At 40.5% G+C, this 16,358-nt stretch overlaps 1 protein-coding gene across 1 annotated transcript; it reads right to left on the bottom strand.

Annotated features, from left to right (window-relative positions):
* Window positions 1–6,803: 6,803 nt before the first annotated feature.
* On the bottom strand, window positions 6,804–15,872 carry LOC130368044 (uncharacterized). Its single transcript, XM_056571298.1, has 3 exons — window positions 14,896–15,872; window positions 8,201–8,273; window positions 6,804–7,883 (listed from the first exon to the last, which is right to left on the bottom strand). Exons 1-3 carry the CDS (start codon window positions 15,870–15,872, stop codon window positions 6,804–6,806), a joined length of 2,130 nt encoding a protein of 709 aa, XP_056427273.1.
* Window positions 15,873–16,358: the final 486 nt, after the last annotated feature.

Below are 16,358 nucleotides of genomic sequence, written 5' to 3'. Positions count from 1 at the left end.
TTCATTCAGCCACTATATGTTCCCCTCATGCTGCCGCCACCTCACGCTGTGTCATTCAGCCACTATATTGTCTCCTCATGCTGCTGCCAACTCCAGGCTTTGTCATTCAGCCACTATGTGGTCTCCTCATGCTGCCACCAACTCCAGGCTGTGTCATTCAGCCACTATATGGTCTACTCATGCTGCCATCAACTCCAGGGTGTGTCATTCAGCCACTATGTGGTCTCATCATGCTGCCGCCAACTCCAGGCAGTGTCACTAAGCCAGTATATGTTCTCCTCATGCTGCTGCCACCACCACGCTGTGTCATTCAGCTACTATATGTTCTCCTCATGCTGCCGCCACTTCCACGCTGTGTCATTCAGCCACTATATGGTCTTCTCATTCTACCGCCACCTCCACGCTGTGTCATTCAGCCACTACATGTTCTCCTCATGCTGCCTCTAACTCCAGGCTGTGTCATTCAGTCACTATATGGTCTCCTCATACTGATGCCACATCCAGGCTCTGTCATTCATCCACTATATGGTCTCCTCATGCTGCCGCCACCTCCACACTGTGTCATTCAGCCACTGTATGTTCTCCTCATGCTGCCTCTAACTCCAGGCTGTGACATTCAGCCACTATATGGTCTCCTCATACTAATGCCACCTCCAGGCTCTGTCATTATGCCGCCATGTGACATGTGACTGCTTGTTACAGTAGTTTTGATCTTTTGTAACCACACTATTTATTCAAAGTAAACGCTTGGGAGTGTATTATTAAATTTTAATTTCAAAATCTTAAATTTCAAAAAATCTATGTAATCTTTTCAAGACTGAGGAAAAAATAGGAAAAGGGGGTGATTCAAACTTGCAATAGGGAAGGGGTTCATTCACATGTGTTAACTTTTGTTCACATGCAATTATTAGATTGCATACCCTGTTCAGTGCTATGCCATTGCATAGCATTGATTAGTGTTTTCGGAGCTCTCTTGCTCCAGCCTGCCATGACTGGAATCTTGGAGCGCTGATCGGACAGCAGGGAGCCAGGTATGGGACCTCCCGCTGTCCTCTCAACTGATTGGGATGCCGTGACAAACCTGATCAGTCCACTGTCCGGTCCCGTTTTAGATGCCATGATCAACCTTGATCATGGCGTCTAACGGGTTAATGCTGATAGCATCTGGGACTCACCAGGTATGCAGCGTGCTTTGCTCCTGAGCACGTTTCATATATCAGTAGTGTTGAAAGAACTTTATCTCAAAATAAAGCTTAGGCATTGAAGATTTTACACCAAGATCCAGGACATCCTATCTTCTTTTTACTTACACAAGCTTAAACCGGAGGCGGGACCAGTGGGTCCATGCACAGGTGTATATAATAGGACAGGGAGAGCAGTTTTCTTGTGCCATGGTTATATATCAGGAGAGGGCAATGGATGTAAATGTACATTCATTGACCTTAGGGGGTTAAAGTAGTACAATAAAAGGGAAAACTATATAATATGGTTAACGTTTTCATTGCATTGATCTACAGAATAAAGAAAATAATTGTGTTGTTACCAACCTCCCTCCCAAAAGTAAAGTGTGATTTTCTTTTCAACCCCCCCCCCTTAAAAAAAAATAGATAAATACATAAATAAAATAATAATAATATTTTTTTGGTTTTGCTGTACATTTTATGGTAAAATTAATGTTGTCATTACAAAGTACAATTGGATGTACAAAAAACAAGCCATCATATGGGCCTATAGATTAAAAATTAGAGTTATCTCTCTTTAAAGATGAGGAGGAAAAAACGAAAATGTAAAAATGAAAATGGGCTGGGTCCTCAAGGCCAAAATGATCTGAGACCTAAGGAGTTATCAACACAGAGTTGTAGGTCCTAGGCATCTGTAGTACCTTAGATGATTGGATGATGTCATACACATGATGTCATATGCCTCGGAGGGAGTACAGGCTAAAGTGTAGGTATTAACATGTGCAGGGACTTTTTTTTGTAAATTAAATATAATGTGTGTGTGTGTATGTATTCAGAGTTGTGTGTATGTATTGCAAAGCTATGTATGTAGGTAGGAGCAGCTAAGGCTGTGTTTGTATATGCAGCAGAATTGTGTTTGAATGTATAGCAGAGCTGTGCGTATATGTGCAGCAAGGCTACAATGCATTCAAAAAGTCTTCCTAGCCTTTCACTTTTTTTTACATTTTGTTATGTTGTGGACTTGTACTTAACACAAACAATCATGTTTTCCCCAACAATCCGCAGTCAATGCCCAATAATGAGAATTTGAAAATAGATTTGGAAAATTCTTGCAAATTTATGAAAACAAGTAAAATAATTTCTCACAGACATCGGTATTCAGATCCTTTGCTATGACACTTAAAATTTACCTCTGGCGGCCTCCCATTTCTCTTGATCATTTTTAACATGTTTCTACACCTTGATCGGAGTCATTGCGAATTCAGTTGATCGGACATAAGTTAGATAGGCACACCCCTATCTATATAAGGTCCCACAGCTACAATGTTTATCAAAGCAAAACCAAGCCATGAGCAGGAAAGAACTGCCTATAGAGCTTAGAGACAGGATTGTGTGAAGGCACAGATATGGAGAAGGGTTCATTAAAATGTCTGCTGCACTGAAAGTTCCCAAAAGCACAGTGAAAGAAGTTTAGAACAACCAGGACTCTGCCCAGAGCTGGCCACCCCACTGCCCAATTGTCACTCTGGCTAATACATTAAGTTACTTATCCAAGGCTGATTCTGAGTTACATCCTAATAATTGATTGTTCTGTATCTGTTATAATCAGTTAGTATCTCCTCTCTGTACTTTATGGTGCAGCCTGCACCATGTAGACTCATCGGGGGGATGCAGGTCTTAATAGGGGCAATCACATTGGTGTGGGCAGGGACAGCTCCAGGTCGCTTCTTTGAATGTTGCAAACTTTCTTCAAGATGGAGCGTTAATGCTGGTACACACTGGCAGCTGATGATCCTCCAACTTTGACAGCAGCTCCAGCCCTATGACCGGGTGCAGCAGTGTCATCGCCGGCTTCCGCTTGGTGACTGTGAGGTAGCAACTTGGATGTGGCTGCGACTCCATGTCTAGTGGTTGTTGGGCTTCTGACATGTTCTCCCCAGACCCCTCTGTCTTCAGATCCCTCTGTCCCCAGACCCCTCTGTCATCCACACCTCTCTGTCATCCAGACTCCTCTGTCCACCAGACCCCTCTGTTCTGCAGATTCTTCTGTCACCTAGACCCCTCTGTCCTTCCAAGACTCCTCTGTCCCCCTGACTCCCTCTGTCCTGCAGACTCCTCTGTCCCCCAGACCCCTCTATCCTGCAGATTCTTCTGTCACCTAGACCCCTCTGTCCTCTCAAGACTCCTCGTCCCCCCCCCCCGACCCCCTCTGTTCAACAGTCTCCTCTGTCCCCCAGACCCCTCTGTCCTGCAGACTCCTTTTTCCCCCAGAACCCTCTATCCTGCAGACTCCTCTTTTCCTGCAGACCCCTCTGTCCCACCAACCCCTCTGTCTCCTCCAGACCCCTCTATTCTCCCTAGAATCCCTCTGTCCACCCCAGATTCCTCTGTCCCCCAGAGTTGAATCTCTGCTCCGGTAAATGTAATGCTGGTGCCGGCTCCCTCTCTAACTCATGAAGCTCACTGCTGACATACATTTACAGGGTAGGTGGAGTCAGCATAGCAATCGTTGGACACTAGAAAGACAGGCTGCCTCTAGTGCCTAAAGCCTTGCTGGGCTGATTCCTCCCCTCCTCCCCTGTAAATATAGGCAGCATAGCCGGATCCGTGCCTACAGTGCCAACTTAGCACGCAGTCCCACTTTTTAAGTTGTTACTGTGGGCACAACTAGGGAAAATTCCCCCATTATCCATCGCCCCTGCATGATTTCCTCCTCCCCCCAGTTCCTACATCTATGCCTTCTTACTTTGACCGTGTCTTTGAGCACTGAGCACCTTGTACTTCTGAACACGTAGGTTGCAGTTCTGGAATTTGGTTCTTCTCAAATCTTTGGCAGTTAATTGGCATATTTTTATATTAACACATTTCTTGCATCCCTGTTGACTATTTGCAACAAAACATTTAATGATTCTGCTATCACACCCCATTATCTTAGCATTTTCAAGACTGCTTCACCTCTCTGAAAGACATTGTTCAATATTTGGCTTTTTACAGTTAGTTTTATCTCTTTTTCAGCCCATTTTACCTGAGAAAAAGAAGCTGCCTAATAATAATGCACACCTTGATATAGGATATCTCCTTAGGCCACACCCTCTCTCATTACACAGATACACATTATCTGATATGCTTAAATCTAATAAACATTTAAATCATGATATAATTAAATTACTCACTTGCCAGGCTATGCCTAGAGACTTTCTCAAATAGGCCTCTATATGTCAGAGGACTTTTTATGGTACCTATGTTATATATACAATGCCATACTGTTTTAGTCCTGGCTGAAACTTGCTTTTAGCCCAGTAAATTTACATCCTTATGGCTTTTATTAATAACAATTAATAGCAATATTTTGATGCAGAAATCCATAGAACGCAGACAAAGCAAACACTCGCTGGTTCCCTATCTGGCATACACCTACTTGAAAATTCGGACCACTCAAGGTTGCACATAACCCAAAACAAAATATGGCAAGTCACTTAAAACAACAAATATCCTACAAAATCTTGCCAAATAGAATAATAATCACAAATGTAATGATGAAAATTAATTAGCTTTATTGAAAAATTACCCAATAAATTACAACATGATTGGAGACCCTCCCTAAAAAATACATATACACACATGATAACAAGATATAATTAAAACAATATGGACTGGTGGGGGTACATTATATATATATATATATATATATATATATATATATATATATATATTTATATATACACAGTGTGGGACAACAGCATTGATAAATTAGATGATGGTAATCAATAGCTGGTAATAGTATATCTGTAATATATAATAATAAAGTGCCTTGTGCAGTAATGGCAGTGATATTAAGTAAAACCCAATATGGAAGTGTGATCCAGCCCACTGGAAAAGGTAAGTACAGTGATAAATGCCAAAGCATGCAAAGTAACACAGTGAAATACTGCTAGTAACTACTAAAAATTATAACATCAAAGCAGCATATAGGCACTCGTGTAAACAAAATTAGATACAGACCAGCAATATGGAGAGCTGTTACCAAGATGTTCCCCCACTGTCTTGGGCCTACAACCTACGAGAGGCCGGGAGCAGTGCAGGAGCTGCTCAGATGCAGACTTAATGACATCACTAACCTGCATTTGCCTCAGTAGAGCAGAGCAGGGCAGAAGAAGATCCTGCAGAAGAGTAAGTTAAGAGGAGGGGACTAAGATAGTGTTTATGTTTATTTTTATTTTACTGAGGAGGACCTGTCTATACTGGGACAACAACCCTGCCCTGCCAACTAAGTGTGCAACTACCTATAGGGATCCCTGGCTATTGGTGGCTGGGAGCTTCATATTGGGGGCACCTATCTACCTACAAGTGTTTCCCAGAAACCTACTGAGGGGTCTATTTACCAACTCGGAGGTACTTGGTTATCTATAAGGAGGGCAGGCACTTATCTAGTAACTGGGAGCACTTGGCTACTTACTGGGGCACCTATCTAACTGCTGATTGGCACCCATCTACCTACTGGAAGGCAAATACCTAAATGGGGGACCTATGGACCTACTGGGGGGGCCTGGCTACCTACTATGGGCCACTAACTACTTACCACAAGAGTTATTATCATTATTGGGAGCACTATGGGTGGGGAAAATGTGAAGACTGTTGTTTGACCGACAGATTCTGTGGATACAAGTTCTGGCTGGGAGAAATCTTCATGGTCTGGATTGTATGGAAGGTAAAATAACTATTTTGATTAGATCACCAGTGAGTCACTGCAAATAACTGCACTGTAATCACTTATATAATCTTCAGAGCCTGTGTGAGCTGGTTTATACCCTATATGGTGACTGTATGGGGATATTTTTGGTTTGGTTTGGGTTTGTTCTTTTTAGAAACAGTTTAGAAACAAATATTCAAACACTATGGAATTTGTCAAAATTTGTGCACAGGAAAAGTTGACCAGTTACCATAGCAACCATTCAGATTTTTCTTACATTTTTTTATTTCAGTAGCAATCAGATTGGTTGCTATGTGCAACTGGTCAACTTTCCCCTGCACATGTTTTGATAAATCTCCCCCTATGTTGCTATGTGGTCAAGGTAAGCTGGCATTATTGCAGTTGCAAATGTTGGTCTTAAAATAGTGGTTTTTGTTTGGCCATTTTATGGTAGTATTACTTGTTCCTTGTAAACTGGTATTATTGGTAATTTTGGTCTTAGATTTGCAGTATAATAGTAATATGTATGGTAATAATATTTGTTCATTTTATATTATTATTTAATAGCTGTGGGACTATTAAAATCCACCTTGTTCATTTTTCCATTGCTTGTGAATCGGGCTGCGGAACCCCATTTAAATGCATGGCATCTAAATTTTAAGCTGAACTGCGCGCAAAAATCTGCATGAAAAAACACTGTGTAAACATCCTCCAGGGTAACAAAGTTTTACAGTAGTGGAGAATGATCATGATTGTTATTATTACTATACACTGTAAGTATAAGTGATATTCAGTCTACCATAGTTACTGAACAATGGTCAATGAACAACATAGAACATGTTTTCAAATTTGTAGGGTAGCAGCCATGTCTTCCATGATAACATAGATATATTTCACTTACAATGAGGAGCTTTGGTTGCCTCCATTAAAGACTATGTACATGCAGAATTAAAGTTAAGGTGCTGCCCAATATCTTCTAGTGTCCCAGTTACAATTGTATTTTGTTTCTTATTTTCATCTGTTAGGTGGGCCATTGACCCCTTAATATTCAACTTTATGAATGCAACATTTGGTGTAGTATCCACTTCTTCATTGAAACCTTGAATACTATGAATTATATTGGCAACAGCTTGTTTTAGTTTGGGGCTTCCAAAAATAAGGACAATAGACTGAGAAGGAGAATAACTGTAAATGATCATATAACAAACACATAAACCTAAACTACTAGGTGGAAACATTTCAGTGAACAATAATAATTCCGATATATAGAAAGAAATGTAGATCAACAGAAGACAACTTATTGTCCTTGCAGCCCGCACTTGCCCTTCTGTACGGGCACTAAGATCTCCTTTAGCATTCTTGACTGCCTTGTGGGTGTGAGTTACAAGTGACTTGATAATAAAACCATTGGTAACTCCTGCTAAGACTAGTGGCAGTGATAAACAGATAAGATTACTTATGATCAGATACTCTAAAGTCAATGTAGGAGAGGAGGCTTCCATACTCGCATTACCTGTCATGTTAAATTCTTGATCATATATCATTGTATTCCAGATTACAGGTATACATGTTGCCAGTGATATAAGAACTGAAGTCATTAGAAGCTGTGGAATAATCCGAAACAGTACTAACTTGAGCCGCACAAGGAATGGATGAGTAAATATGACAATCTGAAAATAGTAGCTGATGGATAGACATGCAGTCAACCAGAAGCTGGTAAAGACTGGGAAATTGATAATGGCCGAGAAGAGAATATAAACCTCTTTAGTGAAGTAAAAATCACTTTTAAGAAAGCTGAGGAAATCATTAAGTGTCATTATGAGCTGAAATAAGACATTGGATATGCCCATCATAAGCAATATCTGATCTGACGGGCTGAGAGCTTTACCCTTGAATTTGTCTGTGATATTCACGGCAATGATAATTGAATTGGCAAGTGACCCTATTATGGTGCTGAATACCAAAATAGTCATAGATAAAAGCAAAAATATAGGAAGCATCAGAACTGACTTCTACTTGAACATATCTTCACAGAAATATTATGTATTTAAATCATGGCAGACAGACCTAAATGAATCAGAAACTTTCTGTATAAAATATATGGCTAAAGAGAACAACAGTTTCTATTAAATTGATATTGTCTCAGGCAAAATTTATAGGCTTCAGATTTCCCATACATAAAATACACACATCAGACTGTTAAATGCGCGTATTGTGGGGGAGTTGAGGCAAGTCCTTAGTACGGTATATGTGATCCGTAAATACACTGTCCTTACAGAAATTCTATTTCAGCAGAATAGCCTGGAAAAGTATATTTGGATCTAGTTACACTCTTTTCATCCCGGAGAATGAGACAGAAATGCTTGTCCTGTATGTATTTACTTTGGTAGTTCTTATTCATCCTGTGAAATACAATCACGTATTTGATACATTTAAGCACATTGTACATGGTCGATTTTACTGTCTAATATTCTAAGATTTAGTAAACTCACCGCCTTTGTGTCTCCCATCTGTGAGCATCTGGTCACCACATTCAGACACATACATCGCATATAGGCCTCTTTTATACAATGTATCCCTGTAATTATGGAGATTGTTGGTTCTTGGTGATAATTTGTGATTCTTTCTTCACTCCCATAGGTCCTACTATTAATATCCTTCAGCTATTTCTGTATTTCAATTATGTTTGATCTTTGGTCAGTATCTTCTTTGCTAGTATATTTAACTTTAAGAAATGATGACGAAGCAGTTGTTTGTTTTGGCTTGCAGTCTTTCGTTTAGACTCAGACACATCTGCATTATGGCTGAATTTATAACAAAAACCATGATGCAGTGATGGATTCATTATATGATATGATAGATTAGACATCATGCAAACCCAATGAACCTTATTGATTTATAATAGGGGCGATTAGGTTCCAACACAGTGTTTGTCATTCTGACAAAAGAATAGCCCTGCATGTAATGCTAGTCTTCCCATCAAGTAGGAAATAACTTGCTTTGGTGCCCCCAAGCAAATGTGAATGGAGATTGCCATAATTTTACAGTTACCAGTAAATTAATGCAAATGTAGCTAGGACTGTTTCCTACTTTGTCTGCATCTGGAAAGTTGATGCTACTATTCTAGTAGGTGGCGTGAGAGTTGGCTACTCTCTGCAGCTATTCATAGCAATATTGGCCTGCTTTTACTACCTCCTGTTGCACCTCCCTGGGATGTATCCCTCGCCAATTGGAGTGGCCTTCAACTTGCTTGTGCAGCAGTCCAGCCTTATGGAGCTTCCTGCCTACAGCTGATCAGTCTTCATGAGGCTCAAAGTTTTCATTCCTAGCCACAGTATTACACAGTGTGACCTCATTGTTTTTCTATCTCACAAAAGTGAATATGGCACAACAAAAAATGGATACTCGCTCTTATCCTCAAACATTGTCTGAACTCTTTAGCCAGTCCCAAGATTTTCAGGGCTCTATTTTGTCTCCTTCTCAACATGTGGTCCCTGCATCTCAGCAGCTAGAGGATTAGGAACCTTTCTAACGGAGTCATGGCAATCTGACTCTACCCCAATACTCTGTTATTGCTACTAAAGACCTGCTTCGCACCACTAACAATTTAAATGGGCACTGTCGAATACAATAACTTTTGATACGTTATAAAGCATGCAAAAAAAATATGTTTAGAAATTGCTTTCATCAGAAAATTTTCAGTATTTCATACTGTAAATGCCAGTCAAAAAAGTGGCCACTAGGAGTCCCCCTGCCTCCTGGGACACATACCAGTCCTGCAGTGTCCAGTGTCATCAACATGTCATGGACACCATGAGTGCTTGGCAGGGCTGCAGGCAGGCCCAGAGCTGCTGTGCTTGCTCCCAGCTCTCTGTAAGTCAGAACAGAGGGAAGGGGGGGGGGGGGTGAAGAGTTATCGCAATGAAGAGAAGAGAGGGACATGCGCCATGCCTCTGCTTGGACAGAAACCTAACTGAGCAGTGATGGCAAGTAAGTTAAGGTAATTTTGAGAGAAATATAGGTTTTAGACACATAAATTAAATTAGATGTACATGATCAGAATGAGGTACTGAGCAACATATAATTTTTTATTGATTTATCTGACAAGGACGCTTTAAAAAGTACCTGTCACCAAATAAACTTTTCTAAACTAACTCAGGCTATGTTTCCAAAGTACTCCTAACACTCCTCCCACCCTTAAAAATTATTTCAGAGCTTTAAAAAGCTCTGTATCATACCGTTCTTCTTGCCAACATCACTGAAGCCTGCTGGGGGACCACTTCCGCTCTCACATCGTTGCAGTGTTGTGGTGAATAGAAGACCTCAGGCTCTATGCATGTTTCAGTGAGGCTTTTTGCAGCAATCAATGAGGCTCTGTGCAGCTTTCAGTGAGGCTTTGTGCAGCTGTCAATCAGGCTCAGTGCAGAGAAAAACATCCTGAGTTTGGTCTCCTGCCAGGTGGGGAGGGGACCAAACTCACTGTATTAATTATGGCAGGGAACAGAATAGAGCCACCTATTGGTCATTTTTTTCTATTACATTTTAAACATATTCATGTTTATAATTTTAAAAGCAAGTGAATGGGAAAGTGTCTGCTGATTACACAAGGAACACTATGTTAAAAGTTTTATTTGGTGACAGGTACTCTTTGAGGACACAGCACTTACATGTTTGCCCTCTGTGTGGCGCTCTTGTGCTTTATGCAGATGGTTATTATTGCTGTTTGCTGTCTTTATTTATTTAAGTCTTAACTGAAAACTTACTGGTCACCTGTGTTATCTTCTAAAATGCCGCCTTTCTATGGCGTGGATAGCCGAGCTCTGCTTTTTCTATTGAGTAGCTCCACTTCCATGCAACAAATTAGGACAATGCTTCCTATGTTTCTTGCATTTTTCAGTGTGATTATGTTTTCTGAAGCTCGTGTTTTTCTTCTCTTATGCTCTATTTGCCATTATGTTTGAGGTTCAATACACTCACTCCACATAAATGCTATGTCCAATTGCTTCTTTTGGGATTTAATTAGTGACTTACACTACCACATTCATATGTAAAAATAAAATCCCAAAATGTCCATGGCTTTAACGCCCAGTTCAAATGCTGTAGAGTTTTCCTAGATCATACTAAGCACAGATATATGCTCACAAGATACTCTGGGGTCTAGCTTTTAAGGGATTAAAGGGGAACTCCGGTGGAAACAAGTAGAAAACAAAAGTTTTCAAATCAACTGGTGCCTGAAAGTTAAACAGATTTGTAAATTACTTCTATTAAAAAATCTTAATCCTTCCAGTACTTATTAACTGCTGTATAAAATAGAGAAATTTGTGAATTTTTTTACTCTCTGACAACAGTGCTCTCGGCTGACACCTCTGTCCATGTCAGGAACTGTCCAAATCAGAATCATACCCCCATAAAAAAACCTCTCCTGCTCTGGACAGTTCCTGACACCGACAGAGGTGTCAGCAGAGAGCACTGTTGTCAGGCTGGAAAGAACTTCACAAATTTCTCTGTAGTATATCTGTAGTATACAGCAGCTGATAAGTACTGGAAGGGTAAAGATTTTTGAATAGAAGTGATTTACAAATCTGTTTAACTTTCTTGCACCAGTTGATTTGAAAATATTTTATTTCCACCGGAGTTCCCCTTTAAGGCATGTTTGGTGTTAGGGACTTTCATCTCCTTCCTGAGCCAGGAAGGTCTTCCAGGTCTTGGCACTATCAAAATTGTCCCCGACGGATCTCAGGGTAACTCAATATACAAACAATCCTCTAAGGGGAGACCCCCACAGGGAAAAATATCCTTAACTAAAGATTCCCCCCTTCTCTTTAACCCCCATTTTGGCCTTAAGGACCAGGCTAATTCTATTTTTGCATTTTCGTTTTTTCCTCCTTGCCTTCTAAAAATCATAACTCTTTTTATATTTCCATACACAGACCTATATGAGGGCTTGTTTTTTGCATGACCAATTGTAGTTTGTAATGACATCATTCATTTTACCATAAAATGTATGGCACAACGAAAATAGTATTATTTGTGTAGGGAAACTGAAAAGAAAACCACAATTTAGCAAATTTTGGAAGGTTTTGTTTTCAGGCTGTACAATTTATGGTAAAAATTACATATTTTCTTTATTCTGTGGGTCAATACGATTACAACGATACTTATTGTGGCATGTTTTTCTATTACTGTACTGCTTTTAAAAAAATCTCAAACTTTTTAAACAAAATTAGTATGTTTATAATCACTCTATTTTGACCTATCACTTTCTCAATTTTCCATTTCCAAGCGCTATGAGGGCTAATTTTTTGCACCATGATCTGTCATTTTTATCAGTACCCCTTTTGCTAATATGTAATTTTTTATAATTGCAACTGCTTCCCTCGTACCAGACTGAGGGACAGGAACCTCCACCCCCTAACAAACCTGACCGGGGAACCTCCCTATCTTTCCAAGGTTTCAACAAGTTTACATGGTACACTTGCTCTGGCTTCCTTTGCCCAGGCTGGTGTACTCTATACACTTCTTAGAGACCTTGCCACCTAGCCAGAAATTTACTGTCGACTGTTGGTTCCAGAACCAGAACCCTATCTCCCGAGTTAAAATTCCGAACCCGAGCCTGGCGATTTTTAGACTCTGTTCTGGGCTCGCTGAGCTGCCTCCATATGTTCCCTAACCAAGGGCAACACTGTTTCCATCCGTTCCTGCAACTGAGTGACATACTCAACTATACTTTTATGCGGCATGAGCTGTTGTTCCCATGCTTCTTTGGTTATGTCTAACAGACCACGTGGATGTCTGCCGTACAGCAGTTCAAAGGGTGAGAACCCAGTAGAGGCCTGGGGCACTTCTCGCACTGCGAACATGAGATAGGGCAGCAAAAAATTACCAATTTTTCCCATCTCTAGCCACCACCCGCTTTAACATATTTTTTAAATGTTTGGTTAAACTTTTCTACCAGGCCGTCCGTCTGCGGGTGGTACACTGAGGTCTGTAGCTGTTTTAGCTGCAGTAACTTACTGAGCTCTTTCATTGCAACAGGTCATAGTATTGCGGCCTGGCAGGCTCAGCCGGCTTATATTCCCACTGGCGTACCCGCCAGGCCCGGACCCACACATTTACCCCCAGTCTTGCTAGGATCTCACCCTTGACGATGCTATAGTCGGCAGCCTGGTCATCAGGCAAGTCAAAGTTCACCTGCTGGGATCCGGACGTCAGGAACGGAGCGATGACCTCAGCCCACTGGTCCTGGGGTAACCTCTCCCTCACAGCCACTTTTTAAAAGACAGCCAGGTAGGTCTCTACATCATCCGAGGGGGTCATCTTGGACATCACCATCCGAACAGCTTTCTGGGCGTCAGGGCTGGTCCGGGTCGTCGCTGCGGCTTGTAGCGCCATTACTTGCTGTAACAGTAACTGGTTAGTCTCCTGCTGATGCTTGTTGGACTCCTGCTGGTGCCTGCTGGTCTCTCGCTGTTGCAAGTTGGCCTCCATGGGCGTTTTCACAACGGCATCCATTTTGGCAACACTGCAGACACTGGATCACTGCAGACACTGGACAACCACACTCGCCATACTGACAACTCCAGCGTTTTTTCCCAGGCTTGGCTCTTGGCAACAGCATACTGCAATTTAACCGCTGTCCTCACTGCGTTGCCCGCATCCTCCACCAAAGTTCAGTGTTTTATTCACACTCGGCAAACAGCAAACAGTCTTAAATGCAGAACAAAGGAAAAAGGAAAAGGAAAGGTCCACCTGCGTTCCTTAGGTGTTTGTTCACACATGAGTCCATGCCATGTGGCATCAAGCAAGTCTTTTCCAGGCCTCCAAGCACTCTGCTCACTAGCTTCCATGCTCTCAAGGATGGTACAGCTAGCATGTTGTTTCATGATTCACCTTGTGAGTAAGGGCACCCTTATAGGTAGGGAAGGTTATGAAGTTAATCCATATGGTGAATAACCACTTATAGGGGTAACCCCTTCACACGTGGGCTGTCAGTGTTCCACTGGGTTACCACAGAGTGCACTCTGACTGTAATTTTTCCTTGACTATAAACTGTTTCAGCCTGGAGGTTTTCAGTATCTTGGAATTTATGTGGATGTTACTTTGATATGTACCACCTACCTAAACTAAACCTTGTTGAGGACCAAGAATACCCTATCATGGCAGCAATATTTTCTAACACATGTGGACTCTTTCAGCAGGATATTGTGCTGTGCCACACTACAAAAATTGTTAATTGTTAATAGAAACATGACAAAGAGTTCAAGGAGTTAATTTGGCCTCCATATTCCAAGAACCTATGGAGGCCCCACCTATGGAGGCCCCACCTTGCAACTTACAGGAGTAAAGTTTTGGTGCCATCCTACATCTTCAGTGGTCTAGTGAAGTTGATGTCTCGACATGTGAAAACTGCTTTTGGATGAAAGTGGATACACACAATATTAGGCAATTGGTGGTTATTCACATTCACCCACTTCTTGATCATATACAAGATAGTTCTAAAAATCTCCACAATATTACCAGCACCATGGATAAAGAATGGTTCTTTGTAGTAAGTGTATAAGTGGATTTCTAGCACAATAGATGACAGGTATAGTGGCTGTTATAGTATAAGGACCTTCTGGCACATTCACTGTATTCTAGCTGCTGTTATGTAGCTTTTCCTTATGTTGACATTGTTTTATTCAGCACATCCTAAAAATATACTAACCTCATACGCAATGGTCAATAGAAAAAACTTTAAGAGAGCAAAACTTTGGGTGTAATCTGCATCCATACAAAATGTTAGAGACATTGTAGTTATATAAAATATATTTTAGGCTTCAGTGCACATAAATCTATGCAAAAATCTGAAAGATTCAGAGAACGTTCAGTAAATTTTACACCATGTTTATTGGCAAAAATACATTAAAACAAAAACTGTTTTTACACATTTACCATTTTGTGTTTACTTTTCTACTGTGCATTTTATATCATTTACAGGACAGACCTTAGTAGCCTTTGGTTAATTTGCGTGGTTGTGTTTACTTCACTGGTACTTTCTTCTTCGTCCCAAGTTTTATAAACAAAACTTTTGGTATCTTGGCCTTTTCTTTGTTAGAACCACCTGTATAATGCAGTAAACTGAGAGAGATCTGTTTCAGTTTAGGGCTACCAAAGATAAGAACAATGGATTGTGCTGGAGAATAACTGTAAATCACCATTAGGCATATGCAGAACCCTGGACTATTTGGAGGGAAAGCATCAATGAACATTAAGATTTCTGATATATAGAATGATAAATATAGAATTAGAAGACAACTGATTGTCATTGCTGCCCGCACTCGACCCTCTGCCCGAGCACTGAGATCGCCCTTAGCATTCCTGTCTGTCTTATGAGTGTGGGTGACAAGTGACTTTATGATTAACCCATTTACAATTCCCACTAAAACTAGTGGTAGAGAACAACTGAGGAGGTTAGTAGGCAACAGATAGATAATATTTAGTTTGGGGACAGAGATTTCTATAGTCATATTCCTTGACATGTTTAATCCTGGAGAATCCCTGTAGAAGTTCCAGACTGCAGGGACACCAGTAGTCATTGCTATAAATACAGAAGCTAAGAGAAGTTTTGGAACAAGTTGAGAGATTCCAATCTTAAGTCGGATTAAGAATGGATTGGTGAAAATGATGATCTGCAAGTAGTAATTGAAGGAGAGGCAAACTGTGAACCAGAAACTGGAGTAAACAGGTAGAATAATCATGACTGTAAATATGACATAGACTTCATCGGAGAAATAGAGATCTGTCTCCAGAAAACTTACATAGTCATTAACCAGCATGATGAACTGAAAGATGATGTTGGAGATACATAAAGTCACTATGATGAGGTCAGAAGCACTGAGGCTTTTTCCTTGGATTTTGTCTATGATATTCACAGCAATGATAAACGAGTTGGTGAACACTGCCATTACAGTACTAACACCCAAAACAGCCATGGAAGCCACAATGAATACTGGGAGCATCGGAATGAATTTTCACAACTGTCCAGAATCTTACTGATAAGATATATATATATATATATATATATATATATATATATTATTATTATTATTACTATATATAAGAATATTACAGTATATTTTCTGATGCCTTGAAGCCTATTGTTATTTGATTTGGATATTCCAAATATTGTTCCTTGCTTGGAAATGTTCTGCAGCAGCTGTAGGGAAAGAAGAGACGGGTCCAAGTATGAAACATCATAACCAGAAAAAAAAGACAACATTGTTTGCAACTTAGTAGTACTCTTGCATTATTCTATTACTGGCTTGTCCAGGTTTGCATTCTTTTGGGAGAACTAGAATTTGCCATAATTTTTTTTGTTATCAAAGTACTCAAAAACCTCAAAGCTTTTGCTGTTCGAAGTGAATAACTAGTGTGAAAACTTTCCAACACCAAATTGTACAAGAACACTAGTTTGGTTCTGTACCTCAGGATATTACTTATTTTTG

The sequence above is a fragment of the Hyla sarda genome, chromosome 1, assembly GCF_029499605.1.
Source record: "Hyla sarda isolate aHylSar1 chromosome 1, aHylSar1.hap1, whole genome shotgun sequence".
Taxonomy (NCBI): Eukaryota; Metazoa; Chordata; class Amphibia; order Anura; family Hylidae; genus Hyla; species Hyla sarda.
Note: the sequence above shows the minus strand (reverse complement) of the source record. Positions and strands in the feature narration are given on the sequence as shown.